We start from the raw sequence: 26,434 nt of genomic DNA, 5'->3' as shown, positions 1-26,434 counted from the left end.
TATCCAGATTCATACCCAACATGAGACAAGCTAAAGGCTTAAAAAAAAAATACAAACTTATTCGGGTAAAGCACCAGTATAACTGCTGACTTCAAAAAATTGGAACAAAGCTACAGAATAAAACCCATCAACAAACAGTAGTCACACAAGCTCAGAGACTCAGAAAGACTAGATAGGCTTTCCGGCAAGAATGAGAGGCAGGAGAGTTGGACGGTAGACCCCTGCGTGCGATGGATGCTTTGTACCATGGAACAATCACAGATTATCCAGGCCTAAGTAACAGAAATCTTCAAACATACAGCCTTCCATGTCTCAGCAGCCCAGCAGAATTAGAGGTAACTTAGCAGCTCTTGAAGACCAAAGAAGGACCTCTCATTTCCTTCATCAGGATTAAAGGCCAAAAAAGTTGTTTTTATAGATTTGCTTAAGACCAGAAAAAAATCATTATTAACCTTCTGAATAACCTCTTGTACACACAGGCAGATTAATTTTTCCTTTGGAAGTAGTTCTTAAAATAACTCATTGCCAGTAATATTAAAAACACCTAATTTTTTTAAATAACAGAAGGATTTGCTGATGGGAACAGTGACAAATAACAAAGGGAGGGTTGGTACAGCAGTATCACAGGAGATCAAAGTAGCCAGCCTACCGTTGTAATATACCGGGAATGGAACTCCGGAGCATCCTTCAGGAACGTCAGGCCAGGATGCGTTTCCACCACATCCTGCAAGATAAGACCAAATAAAATGAAATAGATTTTCTTCTCCTTTTAATGTTTAGAAGTTACTGGGTTTACAAACCAATACTTTTGCTTACTTTTGAAACTGTATTTGCAGCATTAACAATAAAACTGAAATGACATCTTTTTATCTATAAAGTGAACCTTCTAATAGTATAAGTAGAATACATTTTCTGGGCAATACGCACCTGTCGGGCCATTTTGATTTACTTAAGGACAGAAAAACAAAGGAAGAGAGTTAGTGAGTAGATGAAAACTTATTTTCATTGAATGAGACAAAAAATTAGTTAGTTGACCATGCAACTATCTCCTCTCCAAGATCTTTTCTTTCCTCCATTCATTGAAGATATTAACATTTATTAGAGCTAGGTGTCAGAAATAAACATTCCTTGAAAGGTTGAGAAAGTTGCCTTTTATGTCCTCCACAACAATGAAAGCTCTTGTGAGCCTCAGAATGCATACAGATACGATCAATGCTTTTCCAAAATTCACTTGAACTACCTGTGGAGATGCCTCTTTCTCAAGATCAGCTTTTTGTAAGCCAAACACTGGCTCATGATGCCAAATCTGCCAAGAAATGCATGACCAAAAACGTGGAGAAACTGCTCAGATCCTGAATTAATCAGTTCAGATTCTGTATGAATCAATGTCTGCTTAATTTCTACATGTCTGACTCCTCTACCCTTTAAAAAAAGTGTTCAAAGTTTTGCTTTGTCTATATCATGACATGGCAAGGGGATAGAGCAGACAGTGCCCTTAGGGGTGTGATATGACCAAATTTTGGCCAGTCTAACTTGATGTCTAATATGATAGTGTAACATGGTGTAATATTGCTAGTCTCTGGTCGACTGACAAACAAGATTGTACATGCCTTTGATTGCACCAGTAACTAAAAAGCACAGCTGCAATCAATCAGGAAAGGCAGTGTGCCCAGTGGAGAAAAGATGAAAAGGAACATGAGAAAGTTTACCCATCACAGTCCCAGTTTTGTTTGAGACACACAAACATCCAGTGCAGACACAAAATCTTTCCCCAAAGCAGCATCTCCACAGAGGTTTTGCATAGAGGACAACACAGTGTGAGCAATCTGGGGATACGTGGAAAAGCTCAGAAAAAGCATCAACAGATGATCAGAGGAGCAGATGGACCTGATTTATAGAAAAACTATAAAGAAACCCTAAACCTATCCAGAGCCTGCGTAAACGGCCACAAATAATTAAACAATTATACTTTGCTTTGTTAAAAATACCACATGTGAATAAAAGGAAAAGAAAGAAATGAAATCAGGATGCACAGATTTAGCCTGAATATTAGGAAAAAAATAAACCAGCAGTGAGACTTGTGCACTAGCAGGTTAAGAGGCATGTACAGAACAATTAGAACTGCAAAATTTTTTGCAAAGATTTCCATGTGATATTGTCTCTGGTAGTCTTGCTAGACAAATTCAATTATAATTGTCTTGTCAAGCAACTTTTGCAACTTTTCTAATAAGCTTTTATGTTGTGCTTGAGTATCAATAGTTCCATGCATTTTTCCCAATAACCACCTAGAGAGATGGGGCAAATTTCAGCCTGGTTACCGGGCACTGATAAATACGAACCCTGACAAGAGACTAAATAAAGCTTTGACAATCCTCAGCGACTTTAGCAAGATATGTAGCTGGCTGGCACTTATGCAAAATAGTCCACTTAAAATGCTTATTTCTATTTCACTCCAAAATAAACCCCACCCACATGCTGTTCAAACCAAAGGTCTGCATGTCCTTGGTAAACATTTAAAGACATGAAAATAAAGAAGATAAAAAATAAACATAGCACTCTCTCCCCATCCATTCACTGCTGAGCTGTTGCAGGTACCTGAAGCAGTGGGATGAAGTCCTCCTGTTCTAGGTAGTCACAGCTAGGCTTCGCTAAAAGGTATGTGAATCTGGATGCATCATCATGGCAGTTACATAGAATTCTACAAGAGAGATGAAGAGTTACTCCAACCACTTTGTACCTCACAGGAAAATAATGAACTACAGGTGGATTATGAAGTGCCTTATCACATGTTATGCAATACATCTACACCGTGAATTGTGCAAAATTGACCTCAGACTACCAGCACCCATTTTCTCCAATACCTTTCAGCAGCACCACGGTACTACCACCCAGTGGAGCTTTCTTCATGTTAACATTGCTGTGATAAACAAGGTTTTTCTTACTGAAGACTGTTCTTACTTTGATTCCACATCATCTTCGTAAGTAACCTGACTTTTCAAAATGCTGCAGGCTCACTGATCTCATTTGAAGTCAATAGGATCAACCTAATGGGATGCCATAACAGACATGATCTCCAATTTAATTCTTTACTGTACTTCAATATATGACGATATTGCCAAACTACAGTGACTAAATTTTCAACCAGAAAAATCACTCCCCAGAAGGGAAAAAAAGAGCATCCCTTTTTAATTATGGCACAGCTGGCTGCTGTGCACTGTAGTGTCACAGAGAACAGCCTAATGAAAGAGTTAGTAGGACTGAGTATTTAGAGAAGCATGTAAACTCATTCCTTAGGTTGGCAGTTTGCACCTATGACAACGATTCTTGTCTCTGCCTTCTTCTAATACAAAATACTACGCTGGTCAAAGGTATCACAATTACTTAATTCACTCTGAACAGAAATACTCATGAAAACAGAAACTCCATGACATTTACCAAATCACTACTGGATACCTGTAACAGAAGAGAACGTTCGGATATATCAAATGCTAAGTTGTTCATATAGTATAAGAAAAACAATAAGTTACTCAGAAAATTACCCTGTATTCTTTAATAACTGTGAAAATACAAATGCACTATTATTTACTATGGGTGATTATTCACCCCCCTCCTCTCCTGAAAGTGTATGAACTTATATTGAAACATAGTACTGAAATGCCTGTAGTTTTCCTGCAGAGATCATACTAACTGGCTTGCCACTAATTCTGGCCTCATCACTCTTTACCAAAAGCAGACTCTACAAAAACAGTTGTTTGTTTTTTTTCTTTTTTTAAATAAGTCTTCCAGGAAAAAAAAAGAAAAAGAAAAAATATTTAGTGGCTAACAAGCAATCCTGTTAGCTGCACATTCATATCATGCTAACTGTCAATTAACAGATACACTCTAAATCAGCTATAGAAAAAGAGGTGCTAATGTCTTAGCTTTAAAAAAAAAGAAAAACAGGCACATAAAGATGAATCCCAAAGCCATGTTTTAGCAACAAACTAAAAGATCTGATTTTCAGAATTATTCTAGACCCAGCAATTCCTATTGACTTCAAATGAGATCAGTGAGCATGTAGCATTCTGAAAAGTCAGGTCAGCTACTAAGATGCTTGAAAATAGGCTTCAGCAATTAAAGATGACCATTTTAAAATGATGGCTTTGTTCACACAGCTGTAGTCTACTTTACCAGGAACACTACGTTCATTTCTATCATGTTTCCAGAAAAAATTTTGCAACGGTCGGGAGGGGTGGGAGGGGAGGCAGAATCTTTCTACAAGAGCAAATTAAAGTGAGAAAAGCATACAAAACTTGGCTTGGAAATGGCGTGGTTAAGGGAATACAGAAGAGGGGCATGACCACAGTCTGCAAATATCTGAAGGATGTGAAAGTCAGAGGAGTGAAAATATGTGGTATCATACAACAAGGATTCATTAGGAGTAATTGGAGGAACCTAAGGAAGGAAAAAAAAAGTTGTCTGTGTCAAGAAAAACTTACTGATCACAGTCACCCCTAACATTTTTGCAATTTTGCCAGGGTAACTAGAAGCTGTTTTTGACAATGTTATTGCAGGAAATACTTTGGGAACTCAGGGTTAAAGGCTACTTTAAGAATCTGAAGAGCAACCACTAAGTCAAAAATTAGAACTCTGTCTGGATATGAGATGGAGATGTTGTTCAGGTGTTTCACAAAGTAGAGTAAAGCCTGAATCACCCTGGAGGGAAAAAGATTAGGCAAGAGAGCAAGTCTGTTCCATTTCACACCTCTGACTCCAAGCACAATATATCCAGAGCTCTCAATTTCAAAGAGAAGCTTTGACAATGGTACATGGAAGTGACTGTCAAACCCCACAGATTTATTATAAAGCGTGCTTGAAGAAGGTAATAGCTATTAAAGCTCCCAGAGTATCCACTTGTATGATGCTTCTTTATTTTACATTCCTTCTTCCTGTCCTATAACATTATCACATGCCTGTTCTCTCCATTCCCAAATCGCACTCACTTAGTGCCCTAGTGTAGAAGCAATAAGGCCTCAGATAAACATATCTAAAATCCACTAACATCTCGTGAAAGGCTGACATATTTCTAGGGAGTATGTTAATATATTTTATATACCAACCAGACCAAAGCATCTCATCATCTATACAATTGCTGATGCAGCATGGAAAAAGAGTGTTCAGGGAAGAAAACTTAAGCTGATGGAGATTTGCAAGCCATTGATTTTCTTCTAAATAAGGGAAAATTATTTGAAAAGTCTGGTGGTGGAAGGTAAAAAAGAAAAAAGCTATACTCACTTTCTCCACATAGATACAAATGAGTGTAGAGATACACATCCTGTCCTTTCCCCTCCTGATGCATTGAACATAGGTGCTTTCCAGTAGAGTGGGCAGCCACATTTCTGTAATGAAACACCAGAACAAAGAGGAATACAAAAGCAGTCACAAGAAGAGCCTGCTTGTTTACACACAGAATTCACCATCGAGACTTTTACATAATGGAAATAAAGCAGTAATGGCACACAGGTCAGTCAAAAAGCTATTTACTGTATGCCAAGGTTCAGAATCCACCAATAACTTTCTACTTTGTCATATGCCTTTTTAAATAGCTGAGAAATATGTCCTGTCAGGCTAGGAAAAGGATCAGAGACTATCAAGCTTGTAAGCTCTGTCTCTGACGGAGCTGTTTAGCAAGATTCCCTGCAAAGTGAAGTGGAGAGAGACAGGCACCTCCTTCCAGAAGACCACTCAAACCAGCTACCTCACTGACCTACCTTAGAAAAGGATGACCCAATTCTCTGCATGGGCTGACTTCTTCTCATTGACAGCAAGGGAACTTCAATGCTAATTATAGACAATTAATGATTAAATGCCTGAAGGTGAAATGATTATCATCTTGCAGTTTTCAGTCCAGTACCTTCCATCCAGGACAGCCCATTTTCCCCCCAACACTGCTAGATCACAGCAGGATAACAAAAAATGAAAGCACAAACGGAAAGAGGCTGATTCCAGCAAAAGGACTCCCTGAACACAGCTTTTTAATTAGCCTCTGCAGGGGCTGCTAGCTTTCAGAATGGTAATCAATGAAAGCTCAAGCATTTTGTGCTAACGCCTCAGAAAAGCGGGCTTGAAAATGGCTTCAAACATTCAGCTACTGACACCTTCAAGAAACCTCCTCTTTACCACAAAGATATTCCCAGCCACCTTTCATGACCCCAGCCAAGGTATGCAACACACAGGCCTTGGAGGGAGTGCAGCTGATTCAGGCCAGGCACAGGTAAGAAGGACATCACACCAAATGGAAGGAGGCATCTTTTGAAGAAGTAGTTGAGGCATCACTTCTGCTTTCCCCACAAAGCCTCTTTCACCTAGACTATCCTGCAAGTCCATTCTCAGCTTTTTGTCTTGGCCTGCATGTTTCTTTGGAAACTCCAATCAGCGTAAGAACTGCTTTCAGATTTAGCCATCCCTGTGTCAGGTGACTGTAATTCTACAGGTGTTTAGCTACTCTGAGGAAAGAATGACATTTACTTTCTGCTGTTTTCTTTGTGTAGCTGGTTCTCTTGCATTTATTTCAGAGCCCTAAAACTGGTACCATTATCAATAATCCCATGGAACAGAAGCAAGCCTTACAAAAGCTAAATGGCATGTAGCACATCCATGTAGAGACAGATGCAGAGACCAGACAGAAAGGCAGAGGTCTCTTGTACACCACCCTCCTGCTTTTCCCAGTTTGAACATGACAGGCCATGCACTGTTGCCTGTCTTGTCATAAAATCAGTTTCAAACCTGTTTTTGGTGAAATAATTTTTTTCTGTTTATGTTTTCAGAGATGGTTTACAAATAATGCCACTCAATTCCTCTAAAAACAATTAACAAAAAACCAAACTAGTCTCTCCTTTCAGAAAAATCTTCCTTCTTGGAAAACAAGTGCTCCTCTTGGACAGAGCATCATTGCTCAGTCTCCAGTGCCAAAGATGCATTCAGGGCAAACTGAACATATGAGATGCATCTGACAACTGGTAGTTTTAGATCAGCATTACTAAAAACCATGGGTGAAGGAGAGGAAAATAGAACCACCCATCTGCATCGTGCTCCCACACAAGTGCTTTGTTTTGTTCCCTGAAGCCAGGAACTCATTAGCAGACTGTAACAACTCCAAGTATCCTGACACCTGCATTATGATTATTGAACGTATGCATCTCAGCGGCTGAGGGTTGACTAAGCATTTCCCTCTTCTATGTCCAAGGAGGCGTAGGTTGGAAACGGCTTTCTCAAGCAACACTGCAACAGTATACATAGATCATGTCCAGATTAGTGGGACAGCTAACCACAAAGAAGGTAGCTGGCACTACCTGAAGCCACAGAGGTAGACTAAGTTTCTGCTCTCTTCTGAGCATAACTATGGAGGAAAAGAAAACACAAAAATGCAATTTGTGTCTGGTAGAAATCTGAAAGAACTATTTTGCAAATCAAAGCAAGAAAGAGCATACACATCAGATGTGACAAACAGCAAACTGAGCTCATTTTTGTTTACTATTTTCTTAATCTAAACAAAAACAATCAGAGCAAAAGGATATTGGTTCTTTTTTCACTAAAAATTAGAACAGCTGTGAGATTCAGTCTTTCTCTCAAAAAACCCGAAAAACCTAGAGAATAGTTACCTTAGCAATTTTCCCCATTTCACAGATGTTTGCTTTCTCGTCTTCGAACTCTGTAAAAGCTTCTTCAATCCTGGCAATGATTTCTTCATGATTAGTGCAGACATTTGGAAGTCCTTTAGGGAAGTAGAAACGTGGAATGTTTATCGACAAAGGGGTACTGCTGGTGGCTTTATTCACAGGCAGAACAGTGCAAGGGCTAACTGCAGAGTTCAAAGGGACTAGGGATGAAGTTCCAGGTTTCTTCTCTTGTTTACTTTGAACCTGAAAATATAATGAATAACAAATAGTTTTTAACAGCATAGAATAACAAGCAGGAGAAAATAGTTTGTGCTCCCAGTGATTAAGAAAAAATTTAAACACACCAACAATTAAATTATAGCACAGGGATAAAAATGCATGTTTTAAGTAGCCAATTTAAAAAATTCTGCAATATCAGACATTGCAAATTTAGGATACATCACATCCTGCTTTTATGTAGTTTCTGTGCATTTTATGTATATAGCTGTGGATTATGATAAACTATTGAACCACAAGAGAACACACTGCAATTCAGCAATACCATAGAACAAGGACAATGCTATTTCTTCTCATGCTGGTCCCTGTGTTGTCATTCTGCCCCATAAACAGCAAAGCATCAAAATCTGGCCTTTAGTATTTTCCCTCAGAACTAGAACACCCACCCACACAAATGTCTTGCCTCATGTATGAGCAAACCTACATTCCTAACATCAACATTTTCCATCCCTTGGGAACATAATTAGTTTTGCCAAAGTATCGCTTCACAGATAAATTAAGAAAAGATTTGCAAGACTGTCTTCTAAATTTCAGAAAGCCTTTTCTTCTATGCCGAACTTGAGCAGTTCAAAACCTGATTTTTTCTGAGGTACTACATACTGGCAAAACAATTTTTACATTAGGAATTACGAGCAGCCGGCACAGTTTGTCATCGGGTACCCACATGATATAGCACACAGGGTTAGTGCAAAATGCAAAAGGTCTGTTTACAACTCCAGCTGGAAGAGTCCTTTTGTAGGCAAAGCACCCAAAGATTTCACTGAATCAGCACCTGCATCATTTGCTGAAAAATGAGGAGAAAACTGGGAACTGAAACTAGGCCTTCCACATGCCTGTTTGAAGGTGGTCTTTTCTCCCATGCCTGCAACATCTTTTTTCATTAGCTCTACCATCCTATCACTCCTCTCCTGTCCATAATAAACATATGGCTGATATGGTGATCTCCACTAGATCACCTTCCTAACGGATCTCTGCAATCTTCTAGTTCTAGCTATACATCAATACTTTTCATAAAAGGCATTTGTATTTAAGTACATAATGAGATCCAAAAATATGTAATTTTTCAGACATGAGAGGGAATATTTTTTAAACTTTGAAAAGTAGTTACAGTATAAGCAGCAGAATTCAGATGTTGGAATGCTGAGGGATGACAAATTCCCTACTCCCCCATGAATACAGTTTCTTGGGAAAAGGTGATAAGCCTGCCTATTGCACAATGGTTCAAATGCAAGAGTTATTAATAATATAACAACATATGTGCTAAGAGGCTAATAAGGCAATAGTCAAGTAAATACAGCTGCAACTTTCAGTTTATTTATTCTAACTATTTCAAAACAAAACAGGTTTAGAATAAAGTAGCCAAGTCTGAGTTCACTAACTACAAAAGAATGTATATGATGAACTGACTAAACTCTATGCCTTAGAGCTTTTTTCTTAACACATACTGAATACCTCAACTTGCTATTGGTTTACTCTCAGGAAGGTGAAGAAGTGAGAATTGCAAAAGCTTCCTCAAGCCCTGTTTTTTCTGCATTTTAGAATACTTTATAACCCATTCTTCAGAGACCTGTAAAATGAGAGATGGAAGGATTTTCCTCCTCTTCACTCCTCCACTTCACTGCTCTTTCTTTAAATGAGGAGGACCTCTTCCTTCTTCCAAATACTGCCCCATTTCAGAAGCAGGAACACACATGCTTGCTCACACATGCCAGCCCAAGCATACTTTTGTACAGTAACTGCTCTGTACAGAACACATTAACCTGGAGCTTGGGTTCATTTAAGTCCTTGTCTCCCGCAACTTGCAACACAGAACAGCTGAAGATCACTTTCAGCCTTCAAGTTTTCTGAGTGTATCAATACTAGTATTCAGAGTCAGTATGGTCTTCAATATAGCTCTCAACCTTTGGAGACCAAGCCTGATTACCACCATCTGTTTGTTCTTCCTCCCTTGACTTTTCCTACTCTCCCACGTACTGCACATCCTTGTGTCTGATCCTGAATGATGCTGGAGCTCAAAGTGGGCCAGGAAAGAGGGTCAAAGGGTCTGAAGCTCAAAATGTTACTGGGGTTGAAGAGGGCTGTGGGACAGAGTAAGCATCAGCCCTGGTTACTCTGTCCCACAGTATAACAATGCACCTGAAATGGTGACAGGGGTTAAGCTTTGGGGGAAGTTGGTCACTCACTTTAGGAGCCACAGCTCACTGGGTTAATAGAAGACAACCCTTCTCCTGACTTACTTTTTCTCTTTACTGAGTAGAATAACAAAAGCAAAACCCAGACAGGCTGAATGTGTCTGGGAAGGGAGCACATGGCCCCAGCATGCCCACTGCTTCATGTTAGAGGTAGATGAAGATCCACCCTGCTTCCATGGCTGCCTGCTTCAGTAAGGAAGGCTACGCAAGAGGAGTGAATAGAGCTCCCCAAGACAGGCCTTCTCAAGAAGCCTCCAACTGATTGGGAAGTAGTGGGTTAGTGAATTGGGCCTTTGTGCATAAGTCAAGCTAGTAATTTGGCTTGGAGGACTCCTCGTGCACATCACCGCTTCTGCTTCTACAATCTGCCTCCCACCCAATCTGCCCTGCTTAGCTAGTGACTTTTCCAGCCACGACCCAACTCTACCCAGTAGTTTTCACTTTCTGGATTCCAGCAGAGGGGAAATCCCTGCTGGTCTCTCACAGCACCATATTCATACAAACAATGCAAAGCTGCAACACAAAATGAGGTGCCAGCTCCAGCCATTTGACTTCTATAATAGGACTTAACATCAGTTTGTTTGAAGACCCACCTCTCAGAAACAGGTTTATTGCTCATTAATCTCTTCAATGCACGCATGCACTCCCAGCTGTCAGGACTGTGAGGAACTAGAAGAAATGACTCAAATTTAACAAAAAGGTCCACAAACCAAAAGGAAGGAAACCAACATATTGTTCTCTCAAAGGACATTGACTCTTCACTTTAACAATATATCTCCTTCCCTTACAGTACAAGAGAATGATAAAACTGGATATTTTTTTTTCTTGGAAGGCAAAGAGGCATCCCTAAAGTAGACCACCACAACAGCACTGTGACATTTTCTTTCTCTTCTGCATACCACATACATCCCGATATGGCACAAGACTCGAGTTGATCATCCTGTAACACAACTCATCCAGTTTGCCCTGGCCTCCACCTTCTGAAAAGCAGAGCAACTCATTTTCCTCCAGGTACTGCCAAAGTCAGCAACACTTGGTACCAGCTCACATAAGGCACAAGTCAGGACTCCAGAATCTACATTAATTTCCTGATCTACAACCACAATACAAGCCAGAAGGTTAGACATTTATAGGAGAAATACAGGGAATGCTGCTAAGCTTCAAAGTAGGGAGCCAGTTCAGAAATAGGTTTGCAGCTGACCTTCCCAGTAAGACTGAATCACTAAGTCCTGCTCAGTCCAAGGCAAACAAGGTGGAAGCATTGCCCATGCATGGCTTCTTTTCAGAAGATTCTACTTCAAGAATAGAAATAAAATTTTTGAACTTTGTCTTCTTCCTTCTCATGTAAGAAATTAGCTGTCTACAACAACACAAAGAAAAAAAAACAAGCAGCAACTAGCTCTTGAGGATCCTGTTCCCTAGAACAATCTTGTAAGTTAATACTTTGGGATGGGTATAACCACATCAACCATTAGGGAGACAGCAGGGAGTTAATTACAACTATTTGTGAAAAAATAGTGTGATATGAGGGGAAATTCTGCGGGAATTCCTTGGAAAAAAACCAGTTTATTGCAAAAAGTTAACCTTAAATGCTGTTTGCTTAGTGGAACACATTTCTCCAACAGGCACATGCATTTTCAGAAAGGACAACTAAGAAAGGAAACTACAAATACGATAATAAATCTTTTAGCTTTGTTACCAATAGCTAATAGACTAACTTTTTATTTTTTGCTAAAGAGGAAGGTGAGATTAAAGCCCATTTTTAAATACTGCTCTATGGCATAGTATAATTTACCTTAACTGAAATCTGTCTATCCACTATATCACCTTTTGCCAGTCATACAATTTATTTCTGGACAGACTAAAATAGTGACATCTGCATTATAAATAAACCAGACAGAAATACAGCCTCATTGTAGCTACACAAACAAAGCACAGACACTAAACCTCTGCCATCCGCGCCTCTCAGGGACTTGCCAGTCCCAGCAGAAAACTCCACGGAAGGAAGTAGTATCACATCAAGTGCTCAAATACTTTCTACTCCTTCCTCCTGGCCCCAATCTCCAACAGGAGCCTAGATAATAAATTTACATTTCTTGTTTTTTTCCGAATGGGATTCTGTAATCCTCTTTTCTAGGGTACAGTGACTCAGCTTGGTTTCTCACAGTCCACAGTGCTGACTTAATGTCTCCTTCCATTTTTTTACAGTTCCTGTCTTACTGAAGTCTGATGGTAACTGGACACAAGCCATCCTCAAAAATCATCAGTTCTCCAGAGCTGATTTGTATCTTTCACCCAAGACTTTCTCTTCCTTTCGTTCCCTGAAGCCCCTTCCCATCACTGTATCCTTCTGCTGCCTCTTTTTTACCCATCTCGAAGGGGAGTAAGAACAGCAAAAGTTCATCTGCACATGGCTCCCAACAGCACAAAGAGGAGAGGCTATGAGAAAATGCATTTCTGGAGAGAATATTTTCTACCATAAATCGTGAACTCACCAGGAGAAACAAAGTCAACTGCAGCAAACCAAATATGAAAACAAATTCTATCTAAGCAACAACAGAATCACAAAAGGATTTAGGTGGGAAGGGATACAAGGCTAACTCTAAGGCTAGATCAAGTTCCTCATGGCCTTATCCAGTTTTGAAAACACGGACTTCGCATGCCTCCACTGACAAATGTGCCTATAGATCTTACACATGCCCTTCCTGTGACTGATATACTTCAGCCCACACTCCAAATGCTTCCCCAAAAACTCCATGGAGAAAACAACCAGCGTGCATCCAAATTAATTCAGACAGAAGGACAACAGTGGGCATAAACCCCAGCTCCTCTCAGAACCCCCCCTGTAATTCTCATCTGTCCTGATTGGCAGATGACACTCACCTAGGGGGAAGGCTGGCATGATGAAAGGCAGAACCTCAGGTGTGAGACACCTTGACAAACTGTTCAACTACTTCCATGAGAAAAGGTGCCAAGTTCTCCATCTGCGCACAGCAACCCCAAGCATCAGTTCAAGCTGGGAATCCACTGGCTGAGCAATAGCCCTACTGAAAAGGATGTGGGGGAGATGGTGTGCATGAGGCTGAACGTGAGCCTGCACCATTGTCTAAATACAAATAAGGCAAATGATGTACTAGACTGCATTAGGACTAGGGCCAGGAGAACATGGGAAGTCATTAACTCCTTTGCCTGACACTAGTGAGGCTGTATCTGGATTACTGTGGCCAGTTTTGGGCCTTCACTTCAAAAGGGATGGGGAAAGACCAGAGATCTACAGAAGGCAAATCAGATAGCTGGGGTCAGGAGCACATGGCAGGAGAGACTGAGGGGCTGGGCCTGTTTAGCCAGGCAAAGAGGAAGCTAAGGGATGGGCTAATTACAGCCTACAGCTATTAGAAGCACAGTTACAGAGATGGTGGAGCCAAACTCTGTAGTGGTACATGGTGTAAAAGGGGCAACAGCCATAAACTGCAGCTTGGGAGGGTTAGGCTGGACAGTAGGAGGATGAATTTAACTGAGGGTAGTATAGCCTGCAAGAGGTCACTGGAAGGGCGTCAGAGGAATCCTTATCCTTGGGAAGTTTTCAAGACTCGGAGAAAGACAACTCTGATGTGACCTCATGTTAGGAACAGTCTTCCTATAGGTGAGATGTTGGATTAGAGACCTCCCTACCTCCCTTCCTACCAACACTGCTATGGGAGGGTTTCTGATCCTTCCATAAAAATTCCTGCAAAAGACGAGCACAAGAACTGAAATTTACATCTCTTTTAAGAGATACGGGTTTTACCAAAAAACCTTCTCCTCCCTTGCCTTTCTGGCCAACATCTACATGTTCCACAAACTACCTATCACTCATCTCTCTGCTCCCTATACCACTGCCTCATTACCCTTCCTCCTGCTAGCACTTTTTCTGTACTTAGTGAGTCCAATTACCTCTACTCTCAGGTCATCTCACACTAACACACCCAAGCCACATGCTATAGCCCCACAAGGCACAAAAATTAGCATCTCACTGCTGCCAAGTGAGAGAACTCCCGTCTCTGTCCTCCACTCCCAAATGTACATTGTCACTGTGTACCAAGTGCCAGCTCCAGAGCTTGCCAGACCCCTCTGTGAACCGATTTAACCCACTTGGAAAGGCAGAAAACGGACTTAGCTTTGTTGCTGGATGATATTCTACCATGTTATGAGTTAAGCCAGCTCACAGAAAGGCCTGTGGGGCGCAGTGCAAGTCAGGGGTGACACACACTGAGGAGTTAGCAAGAGGGAACAAGTACTGGAAGAAAGAGAAGACAAAGTAAGACCATATTTTTTTCAGCTGCGATTTCCCACTGCATTAGTTCACTTGCCTCGGATCTGCAGCCCCAGAGTAGTTATTCTCAACACATTTAGCAGTGAAGATTGCTGCTCCCACTTCAGACCAGGCAGAGGGCTCACGTACCAAAGGCTTGTCAATTTTTCCAGTTGGTCTACTAGGAGATCTTATCTCTCCCTGCAAACCATACCCTGATTATGTCCTTAGGTGATCAGACTAACTCTGGAGAGTGAACTTAGCTGTGCTGCATGGTTCTTGTTAGTCTCTTCTACATTGCTCATGGTCCCCACCCAAGCTATTACTACACATCATTACTCCATGCAATTCTCCTCTAGGGAGTGAAAAAACATGTTCCAGATATTAACCTCATATATGGACTTTAACGTGTCACCAGAAGTCATGAAAACAAAATGCACTACAATATACTCTGGAGCAATTTTAATAGCTGTTTCTTAGGAAACAGCTGCACCGCTCATAATTTCAACTTTTAAAGTTCCTCACTGGGTCACTGATTATTTAAATATAGAAGACACTCAAGATGGGCTGATTTCAGCATATTGTGACCCCCTCTAAATCTGGGGTGGCTACATGCCCATTTGGTGTCCTAACATAAATTACTCCAATCTTTTGCCAGTTGTCCCAGAAAGTGAGTACAGCAGCTGGGATTTACCATGGTACAATTTCCATTTCTTTGGCTACATCTCCATGATCTTAAGGGTCTTTTCCAACCTAAATGATTCTATGATTCTATTATCTCCTTCAGCCACAGCCCAGAGATAGGAGGAAACAGCACGAAGAAGCACCTTGTGATGGTAAAAATCACAAATCCCAAAGCCAGGTAGGCTGGTCTGTGCACAAATTTGTACAGTAGAGAGCACAACCCACTAAATGCAGCAGAATGTTGTGGTGGTTCCACATGCAACAAGAAACATGCAGAGCAATCACATACACAAATAGGGTTTTTCTTACAAAAACACAGAAATATTTAATAGTCTTACACTACATCTCCCTATTAAATCACTGCCCTTGCTGTTAATTTTTTCCCCTTGTTTACACAGACATTTTAACTCTGCAATCTAAGCCTGGAAGGTTTATTTTTAAACCTGCTGGTATCTAGCTGCAAATAATTTTCTGCAAATAGACACGCCTAGAGGGGACACAGTTTGATTCTCTGATCCAATAAAAAATACAAAGCAACAGAAAAAGAAAAAGAAAATACCAAGCATTCAAACCTGGGCCTGCTGGAATGACTTCAGCCTCCTCTTGAATCGAGATGGAAGAACAAAATCACAGCCCTTCGCAAGGAAAGCTAGCTCCCCTCCTAAGTCTGGGTCCCTCCGCAGAGAACTCTCCTTGATCATCATCCTGGTCAGCTCCTAAGCAGATATTGCCCTTTCCAGAAGGGGTACAGGGACTCTGTAGGAGACCACGTCAAGACCAGTACGCTGCTTTCTTGGTTTTGATTTTTACAGGCAAAAAATGGCAAATGGCTTCAACATACTATATCTTCTCTCTCTTCACAAGGACATCATCTAGAGATTTTATCTTACTCCTGAAGTCAGACCTCCCTTTTTTAACTGATATTCAAAGTATCTATCAGTACCACCAGGATCTTCTGCCTTCTTGTAATACTTTAATTGAGAAACATGATCTACAACAGAATCTATTTCCCTGCTGGCTACATGACAGACAATCTGTCCTTGGCTTGTAATAGGCCAGGGGTAATATGGGAAAGGAAGCACCCACCACCACTACCAAGAGTGCTAAAATTAGATGCACTGCAGAAGTGGCTAAATATACCATCTTTCCCAATAGTTTTTATTTTATGTGCTTCAGTACTGAAACCTGAGGTACAAACTTGCATCAGACTCAGCTAGAGTTAAACCACGTGCTCTCGGACAAGGCCTGTGCATGTATTATGCTAGTGGTTTGAGGTCCCTGATTCTGAGGTGATGAAGCAGATCAGCATTAGTTCCCATTCTAGACCAAAGGCTGTCATTTTCAAAAAACATCAATTTTTCCTTCTTGCTTGGAAAACACAAATCATCTAGTTTCTTTAATGCCAAGCAAGCACATAAGGATGATCTTGGATAATAAGCTCAGGCATTGTAAAGCAGTTCTTAAAGAAAACTGTTTCATAAAGACACCAAAATGCATCATTCTTTTTATTCACTTTTCCCATAACTCTCACAAGGCAAAGGCAAAGCAATTCTCAGTGGACAATAGTCTACTCTTTCTCTGTGACCTTGAGCAAGTAGACTTCAAACTCTTGCCCAGACTTTGTCTAGGCTTGTTAAAAGTGTATCCTCCCTCTCCTATCGTGACAATGGTGCTGAACAAAGGCATAAATCCAGTTCGTACTCCACAAGATGAACAAACGCCTAGTCCCATGGCCTGCTTTCCCTACTTGACTTTAAAAGTCCTAGCTACTTTGCCAGTTTACTTTGTAAGCTTAGTAACATAGAACAACATCCAATTTCTAGCTAGTAGGGCTTGCTTTTATCAAGATATTGCATTTGAAATGAAAAGGTCTCACTGAGCCTCACCAACAGGAAGCTTTTATTGGACCACATGTGCCTCCGATATCCTCGTCTTCCTGGTTTCCTGTAGAAGGCCCAAAGTTACTTCATATACAGCATCACTTAATATAACTGGGCTACAGATAGGCACAGAAACAGCCTATCCAAAAGGATGCTCTTACCATCATAAATTTGCTCTTGTGCAGTTAAATAGGGTCTTTACTAAAGGAGAGACACCCGCAGCTGACATTCACAAAAGGAATTTTTGTAATGTCTTCATAAATCTGTATCAAAACCCCCAAGATTATTTTCTCTCCTGTTGCTTCTCAATCATCAGGCCATTGTCCCACAACCTCGGCTGTGGAATCCAGTTCTTTATGCTATGCTACGTTCTTGAACAAGAGGTGCTGTTCTTGTTCAAGAACAGCACCTCTTGTTCAAGAACGTAGCATAGTTTTGGTTCTTTTAGGTCACTGTAGCTATGTCTAAACTGTGCAACCTGGGAGCTGAACAAACTCTGAAGTCCAGGTGTATATTCACAGCTACAAGTCCGAAGAATCACAAGGTTATCACCATGTCATCAGCCCACTTTGCCACGTGCCCTGCAAATGAATATGAAGCCTAACAGAGCGGTAGGATGAGGATGGGAATAAGAAAAGGAGCCCCAAAAAAGAAAAAGGCAGGCAGGAATGTTTTTAACTGGAATTGCCACTAAGTGAAGGATACACAGATCCATATGCAAAAGTTTTAGAATAAATTTTGTTTTTCTGACACTGACAATTTTTTCTAAACATTAAGGCAGTGCCTAAAGAGCCCATAAGGCTCCACTGTACTGGGAGTCCTGCACATCTCATATAGCAGCGTGTCAGAAGGTGATTTATTTTAAATAATCTGTGGCAAGCGTAGTTACTTCATCTTCCATTGAACTCTCACTCTGCTTACAGACTGCCACCCTGTTTACAGACTGTGGAGGAAATGTAGTCCAAAGAACTTCTCATACCTACAGCTGCATCCAGACCAGCTACACTGGGCTTTAAAAGATGTGTGCATGAAGGAGACATACTGATCTAGCAATCACTAGCTAGTTCTTAAAAAAACCCACACATTTTTCATTCACAAATCAACCAGTCAATGAAAGATCCAGAAGTTTGGGGTTTTTTGCACTGATAACCTGGAAAAATACAAGTAATCTGGAGACAAGGCTGGCTATGTCTGAATTTTTTACAGTATAGCAGGTTCCTAGTATGATACTTCCTATCCTCAAAACACACAAGATGGGTATAAATAAAAACATAAATATACAGTACTATGAGAAATTGACAGCAAGAGAATCTTGTATCAACAGTTTCAAAGTCAACTGGACAAAATTCACAGCAGAAAAATCTGATATCAACAGCCTATAGATCAACTGAACAAACCACAGTCAAATTTAGAAACCTCTCTTTGCTATAAGTGACCCTGTTTAAAGCATGAAGGTGAAAGATACCAAATCTAAAGAGGTGTCAGATTGCCTTCGTTAGCCATCAGAACACAGAAAGAATCTCACCTGTGCCTAAAGCTGCAGGCTTAGTCCCAAAAGATTTGGATGATTTAATCATCACAGGACTTAGCTGTACCCCAAAGCCTGGCTGCAACAATTCAATGCACTCTGTATAGCTGAGAAGGGCACCAGCTTCAACTGTTTTCAAAACAGATCAAACTTCTCCGGCAACAGTGTGACTTTTTCTTGGTTTTACAGTCAATGAGGCTAAAAAACTCAACATGTATCACTAGGCTTTGTTTCACCTACCTCATGTCTACTTCAAGATAAATCAACTTCACACAAGCAGAGACTATCTACCCCGATTACAAAAGTGCCCACGTGCCATGAACATGTCTCTAAGTGTTTGGTATTGATTCTTTTAATTCTTTAATTTCATCTGATGTATTTTTTTTTTCCTGTCATCTTTGATTGAGATACTTTAAGACTCACTTATTATTTTAATTCATTCCAATAACTATTAGCAAACAGGAAATTTAAAAAGTGCCCTTTTTTACTATTTGGGTTTAGAAATAATGAATAATTGATGTTTGAAAAGAATGCAGTGTGTATAGCTTAATTGACAGATATTATCAATATCTGATAAAAACAATCCATAATATATTCAAATATCAGATGAAAGGTGATTTTCCAGAAAAACTTTTCCATTGTATTTTGGATGCATTTTGAGAAAATGTGATTATTTCATGACAAAGTTAAAGTCACTATGACGTTACAGAAGACACTTTTTACAGTTAATTGCACCACACAAGATCCTTCATAAGCATATCATTAAATTTGCAAAATGAATCAGCACACAGAATTACGAAGTAGCATTTTGAAGGGACAGAATTACAAAGTTGCCAGGTCAACCTTAACTTTATATATGATTACAAAACAGTCCTAATTCCACTCAGAGCCATCTTTGCGCCACCTGTTTAAGCATGCAACATAGACATTTTGATACACAAAAGCAAGGTGTATGGCCTCAGGACAATTTTTTAGATCACAGTAAAGTTAGGAACACTTCTGAGAGTCCCAGCAACACCCACCCCATCAGTCATTCAGGCGAGGCAGGATTAGATAGATGCTACCTAGAGCCAGCCCAGAGGAGACACATGGCAGCTCCCTCTGGATACTTGACTCAGGCCTTGACTGGATATGGCCTCTGGATACGTGACTCAGGGCTCTACCACCTGAGATACAATGTGGTTAGACAAAGTGCTCTGAGACCACTTCTCAACTCTGTAAACCCTCTGCTCCCACATCCACTGTCACTATCCAGAGACAGTTGTACCACCCTTTTGACCTCAGTGTCAGCAATTCCATTTACTAATCTGGCAGAAAACAAACCTAAGTAAAAAATTTGTATCTTGTATACAAGTATCATAGTCAGTATAAAGAAAGATTCAGAACCATGCAATAGGATGTAGAGGCATGGAGGAGAGAGAAATGGGAAGCAGGACTGCTCTTTCAGGCTCACTACACCATGAGTAATCCTTTTGAGAAGAGATACAAAAAGAGGCCTCCTTCCTCTGTTGGGTATCAAACCCTAGTCCTGGTCTCTGCTCCCAAAATTATTCAGAAACTTTATCCAACAGCTCTTAAAATAAAATGCATGAGCAGGACTTGGAGCAGAACCCTGCACTACTTAAATTTGATTCTGAAAACAGAATGAGTAAGTTTCTTACAGACTTTTCTAGGATACTTTCACTAGAATACCAAGTATTCTGTGAGCATTAACTGAATTTAAATACTCTTGTCATCCTATACAGGTGGTAGACCAAGGGCACAGAGGTTAAGGTCAAAAATGTCCACCACTGACTCTTCCAAGGACTTTGCATAAGATGACATTTTACTCAAAAGGTACCACCCTTTACCTTCCAAAAAAACCCAATCCCCTGACAGTCAGCACTTCTGCATATCAGGTCAGAGAATCCCAACAGCCCCATCTCCACCTTCTTCTCTACTCTCTGGTTCTAGTTTCCCCCATTTCCCTCAAACCTGCCAGTCCACTCAAGCTTCACTCCTTATTGCCATCCTATCTAGAGACAAAAATATAGATAAATATTTGGGGGTTTTGCTAGCCTCTAACAGACAACTGAACTGTTTTCACTGAACTATTACTTTCAAAAACAACATATTAAAAATCAGCTTAAGATAGGCACACAGAACAGGAAATTTTAAAACAAGTAGTTGGAGGTTTAGGGATAAGCAATGGAAAACTGGATCTCAGAATGGGAAATGTCAGATAGTCTAAAAGTATGCAATGCTTCCTGGCCTGCCTGAAAGAAGCATGATGCGCTTATGTGCTCTGTAAAACTGATGGACTTCTTGAGTATTCATGTCCTAGCTTCTGAATATTTTGGTTTTGAAAACGAAGAGGCAAGTAATTCTATTGTTCTCTGTAGAGAATCATAATTGGTTTTATAATAAAGGGAAAAGTCTGTTGCTGATATAAGTTAGCACAGATTTCAACACAGATAGGCCAACTGAGCCAGCAAACAGTCTGGTCTGAAGTGGCTCTCCCTTTCCCTTTTCATTGCTTAGGATTTGAGGGATATTAAAACCTTCACAACCTTCATAAATGAAAGCTGCACTGTGTTTTCATTGGTATTAGATCTCTGGGGTTTTTGTGCATGTGCGCGCAACTATTTGATAACAGTTTTATGAGCCCTAAGAAAATATAACAAATACTTTACATATTATATCTTCAGGCACACATATGCAATAATGAATCAGAACCCACATGGAGCTCCAACCAGATCCAGAGTTATCCAGGAACATGGTGTATTCCCTAGACGCTATACCTAGAGAGTGCCTTGTGTCCACAGCCAAGCATGTGGCCACATCTATACTATAAATGACAGCAAGCCTCAGAGTAAGTGTAGAACCAGCAGTTCAGATGACTTGTGTCCGCTCTGTTAAGGGCTAACTCCCTCTGAAGGGTATCAGCTGCATCCACGCTGCACAGTGCTCAGCCCAGGCCCCCTCCAGCTTCTCTGGGTCCCCAAGACAGTTATTCTCTCTCACGATCTTTGGTTCTAGGCATCTACACAAAGCAAGGGTTGTGCTGCCGCATGGAAGAGAAGAGCTCTTGTAGTACAGGGGCATGTTATATGTCCATAGAAAGCAGGCTGGGAGCAAACCAACACACAGGCTAGGTGGGTGATTAGGGAAACAGAAGCTGGTAAGGGACCAGACTGATAAGCTATTTCACAGTGTAAATGCATCCAATTTTCAAGTATTAGGGAAAAACTGCCACAAAGTCAGTGTCACACTTTATCAAAAGCATTTTCATTTGAAGTTCACAAGTTAGAAAATTTTGTAAATTAATATACAAGACAAGAATAGCTATTATAAGAGATCACTTTAGAGCTTTTGGAGCTACATAATTCTACACTCTTCGAGGAAAAAAAGACTCTTTCCCTTGCTGGAGATATCAGACAAGGTTATGCTCACCACTTTCTGTATGCAAAGATGTCCAGAGATACATCAGAAACACTTGGAGAGCCTAGTCTAAAAAGATTTCAGCACTGTCATTTAGGATCAGACACACCCCACCCACCCCCTTTCAGAATTGCACCAAATACCTGTATTTTCAGGAAAGTGGACAGTTTTGAAGACATGCACATCATGCTCCAACTGGAAGGAGCTGTGAAAGTTCACTTATAATCTGGACACTTTTTAAGTGCCTACATGGAAGGTAGATTTTTGGAAAGTGAAGCCCTCTCTATACTTCCTGTGCACTTGGAAGTTTGGCACCAAGTTGTTTTGAAAATTTGGCACTTGTTATCAAATGAAAAGCACTGAGGGCTGGACAGACAGCCTTGGCTTCCCTCTAAAGCAGGCTTCCATCAAGACCCTTTATCCTGGGAAAAACTACTCCTCATTTGAAAGATAAAAGTAATGCAGACTCCACAATGACTCTATGCACTGGGGACAGGGAAAAGAAAATTAAATCTTCCTAGATTCTGACCTTTGTGCCATGAAGGATCTCTCTCTTTAGTGATGAGGAGGACAAAAAAGGCTGTTCTAGTCTGCTTGGAGATGGGAAAGGGAGAGGTGGAACATTCAGTTCTCATTGAACTGGTGAGAGGCAGTCCAATACCCTCTCCCAGGAATAAAGTAGTTAGCTGAAATACTGTTTCTACCCTCTATTATATAGGACCCATTTAAACCACAAGCAAACAGCCTACAAGAGCACCAGCAGGAAAGGAACAAGCTCAAAGGCAAAACTGCATGTCAAGGCATATTTTGTTTGCTTAGGGGTTTTAATTTCCTTTTTTTGTTTGTATTTAAATAAATGCTACATTTCCGCCAGGTTGAGCACGTTATTCCACGCTGCAGCATCCAAAGCACAATGGATCACTTAGATGTATTTTTTTTTCCCTCCACATTTTCCTATGTTTGTTTTACTCACTATCCCATCAAAGGTCTGGTTCTCTTACCTTAATCACTTCTGGGACCTGCTGAATTGAAGCTGGAACAGAGTCTCTGGAGGCAGCCCCAGTGTAGCTTTTTTGCCCTGCAAGGAGGGACTGTGAAGGAGTTGTTAAAGTTTCCTGAAGAATCTGCATCACTTCCCTCTCCTTGGACAAGCTTCCCTTGCCTGACTGGAATTCCACCAGTTCCTGGGCAAAGTCCTCAATGCTTTCCAGGATACGCAGTAAAAGGGCTTTGTCATCCTCTTCCATTTTATGTCCATTGTTTTCCATGATTTTTGACAAAGGGGAAGTGGGGTCAACAGGTTTACTTTTGGATTCAAGAGCCAGAGGTAGTACCTGCCTACCCTGCCAGCCAAACACCTGCAAACACGCAGGTTCACTCTCCTCTAGAGAGGGTTCCCTCAAAGTACTCTCCATTTTCTGTGAAAAGCACTCCAAGTCCAGCAGCAGTTTGTCTATCTCATCCTTGTCTATCTTACTGCACATCTGTTCTCCTTCGGAGACATCAGCTTGGGAACCATGCAATACAGAATCTGAAACTGGTTTTAAAGGAGTAATTTTCTCAGAAGTGTGGGAGAGCTCAACATCTCCCACTCTGGCATGTTCTGGTTTAGCATCAGCAGCTAGATCTGAACAACCAGCTAGCTGGTAGCTGCATTCTAAACTCTCCCAGCCCCCTTTCTGCTCTGCCTTCTTTATTTTCCCTAATGTTCTTTCCCCATCAGACTCCTCCTCAATGTACAGAGCCTCAGTGGAAGACATACAGTCAGAAGGGCTTGTGGCTGGCAACTGAGGTAGAGCACAAGCATCTTTCACAGCTCTCACACTGTTCTGTGGGATGCTGTGAAGGGAGTTTGAGGTAAAGCTCACAGTACTTGTTTGGATGGACTGAGAGGTGCTTGTCACCTCACACTGATCACCTGGTAGTCCAAGAGGAACTACACTTAAGGATGGCAGCTGAATAATATCTTCATACCTAGGCGGCTGCTCATCTCCAAATACTGGGGGAAAGGGAGTTTGCTGCAAGCCATGAAAACAGTTAACTAGTTCTGCCAAGTCACTAGCTTCCTTGTGTCCTGGTGGCTTGAGCTCAAAGGGTAGCTTTTTCAGGTATGAAGAAAATCTTGTCATCAGGTTCATATATATCATTTCTGAATTAGCCAGGGGATCACTGCTATTCCCTCCACTAACACTGTCTGCAGACTTCTTTTTGATGCAATGTCTTATTATGTCTGTGCACTTTTTCAGATCCTCTGAGCACTTGAGCAAGATGTCTAAGCACACCTTAATATCTCCACCAGAAGAACCATCTAGCTTGTGTTTTTCCAAAATCTGGGTAATGAAGTTTTCTTCAGAGAAGGAATGAGGGGAGAAGGGAACCATGGGATTCATGGTGACTTCTGGAGCATCATTGCTCTCCTGCCATTTCTCCACAGGTGAGGGACTCTGCAAAAAGCCACACGGAGGGCAGTTCTCATCATTGTTGAAGTGCCCATATATCAAGTCAAAATCAAATGATCGTCTGCTGAATGATTCTGACCGAACTTTCCTTCCTTTTCTGTAGGCCACATGACTGGAAGAGTTTTTGAGCTTTTCAAAGGAGAATTCCTTTATTTTACCACTAGCAAGGTTTATCGCCTCACCGGTAATGTCTTTTAAACTGCTGGAGGCTTGCACTGAAGAGCCCTTTTTGATTCTTGGATTATTTGGGAGGATTTGGTGATAGTCCTCATTTCCAGGCAAGGCAAGTCCATTTTCAGGAACAGGAATTTTATGGTCTAGGTTGGCATCTTGGACACTGAGCTCTGCGCAGACACTGTGGTGGGCAACTATGCATGTAACTCCTTGCTTAAACACTTGGCAAGTCCCTGTGCAGTAATGCACGATGTGCTGAAAGTGCTGGTCTATCACCACACTGCTGTAGCAGTTCACAGAAGTGACCATAAGCCTGTAGGTTGCTGCCATAGCACGGATCACACTTGGAAGTGAGGCTTCAAAACTCACCATAAACTTAACAGGAGAAAGTTCACCCCACACACACTTTTCACAGTCACACCAGATTTAATAAAAACATTCAAATGTCAGTTGAAAACATTAAAACTACATGAGAAACTACTGCCTTGGAAAACCCTAGTGAAGTCTGGAGTGGTATCAGCAGTACATTTACAACAATTAGTGCAGCTTGCATATGGTTTAACTTAAGCCAACTTGATTCTTGTACTCCATGCAGAAAGCTTTGCTGATCAGAGATGCAGCACGAGCTGCTCCATTTCTAATGGTCCAGGCAGCTTCTCTAGCAGGTGCCATAAAATTCAGCCAGTTCTTAGGCAGAAGTGACAAGACAATGACTTTTGTTCGACCTTTCTTCTCTCTTTTTGGGTGGGTCAGTAGAAGATAGATAATCAAGTAGCACGTACAGACAAAAAATCCACAGTATGCTGGTGAGCTTCCCCTCTCACACTGGTACGGTAGGTCCCTGCAACAGAAAAAAAAAGGTGAGAGTCATTATAATTTCCATGTAACATGCAGCCTTGTCTACTACCAAACATATGGCACCAGACCGTAACAACCAACACGCAGGCTTGTACAGAATAAGAGTAGGCTGATATTTTTCCTTCGCTCAGATCTACCATATAAGAACACTGCTGAGGAGCTAGCCTATATTTATACACAGGCTGTCTGTGTGTTGCCATTTTAACAGCTCTATTTTAACCACTCATTAATTTTTTTCAGACTTGCTTTTTTTCTTCCCTAGACTGAACAAAACATTACCTTTAATTCTAATGGAGCAAAACATTTTGACCATGTTGTGAATTTCTGACTTCCATTTTCCAAGACTCTAAAGATAAGGCAAAGAGCAGTAGAGAAAAGCAATTCCAGGATTTCCAAGCTCTCTGGATTATAAAAAGCTGCTAACAGCCTGGAGCAAAGTAGATGAATGCCTCTAAGAATGCATGGCCTTTAGTAAAGGCCACATTGGCTTCCATTAGCCTTTCACCAAGGTCTCTGGGACCATGGCAAAATATTTTAAGGAGGAATAACTGTTCTTCATTCTCTTACAACCCATAAATAGCAGCATATTTTATTAAATAAGTCTACTAGTGTAGACATCAAGAGCAGAAAGTAACATTCATATAAAGGTTAAGCCTGTGAAAACTAGGAATTTAGTGTTTTACACTTAGCATAGCCATTTCCAGCTGTATTTCCAATCATCACAGTCAGAATTGCACCAGAAAAAACAAAGGCTACTTAACTTTGTTATGAAAAGATAGGAAATCCCAGATGTAAGGGTCTTAAAATTTAGACATCAATTCATCTTTCCTGAATACTTCAATAATCAAATTAAATCACCCCAATGAAATTCTGAGCACCCTCTATTCCTGTACAAACAGAAATCCATTTCATAAAACATGATTAAATCACAGCTAAGTCACACTGCAGCATGGGTTTCTTTTGTTTTCAAAGGTAAATCTCTAGCACTATGTGAAAGGCCAGACCTGCATCTGA

The 26,434-nt window shown here is 40.8% G+C and overlaps 1 protein-coding gene across 6 annotated transcripts in view; it reads right to left on the bottom strand.

Moving 5' to 3' along the window:
- PPP2R3A (protein phosphatase 2 regulatory subunit B''alpha) overlaps window positions 1-26,434 on the bottom strand; it is a 62,264-nt gene that overhangs the window by 23,108 nt on the left and 12,722 nt on the right. For all 6 annotated transcript variants that reach the window (XR_012043492.1, XM_072868219.1, XM_072868216.1 and 3 more), the window contains 5 exons: window positions 22,931-25,403; window positions 7,641-7,901; window positions 5,275-5,378; window positions 2,596-2,698; window positions 650-724 (listed from right to left, as the gene is read on the bottom strand). Coding sequence is in view for 5 of the 6 variants with exons in the window: in XM_072868219.1 (XP_072724320.1) it covers window positions 650-724; window positions 2,596-2,698; window positions 5,275-5,378; window positions 7,641-7,901; window positions 22,931-24,934 (2,547 nt within the window). In the remaining variant the exon portion in view is untranslated. The remainder of the gene's footprint in view (window positions 1-649; window positions 725-2,595; window positions 2,699-5,274; window positions 5,379-7,640; window positions 7,902-22,930; window positions 25,404-26,434) is intronic.

The sequence above is a fragment of the Ciconia boyciana genome, chromosome 7 (genome assembly GCF_034638445.1).
Source record: "Ciconia boyciana chromosome 7, ASM3463844v1, whole genome shotgun sequence".
In the NCBI taxonomy this organism is placed as follows: domain Eukaryota; kingdom Metazoa; phylum Chordata; class Aves; order Ciconiiformes; family Ciconiidae; genus Ciconia; species Ciconia boyciana.
The sequence above is the reverse complement of the archived record's forward strand: the minus strand, read 5'-3'. Positions and strand labels throughout refer to the sequence as shown.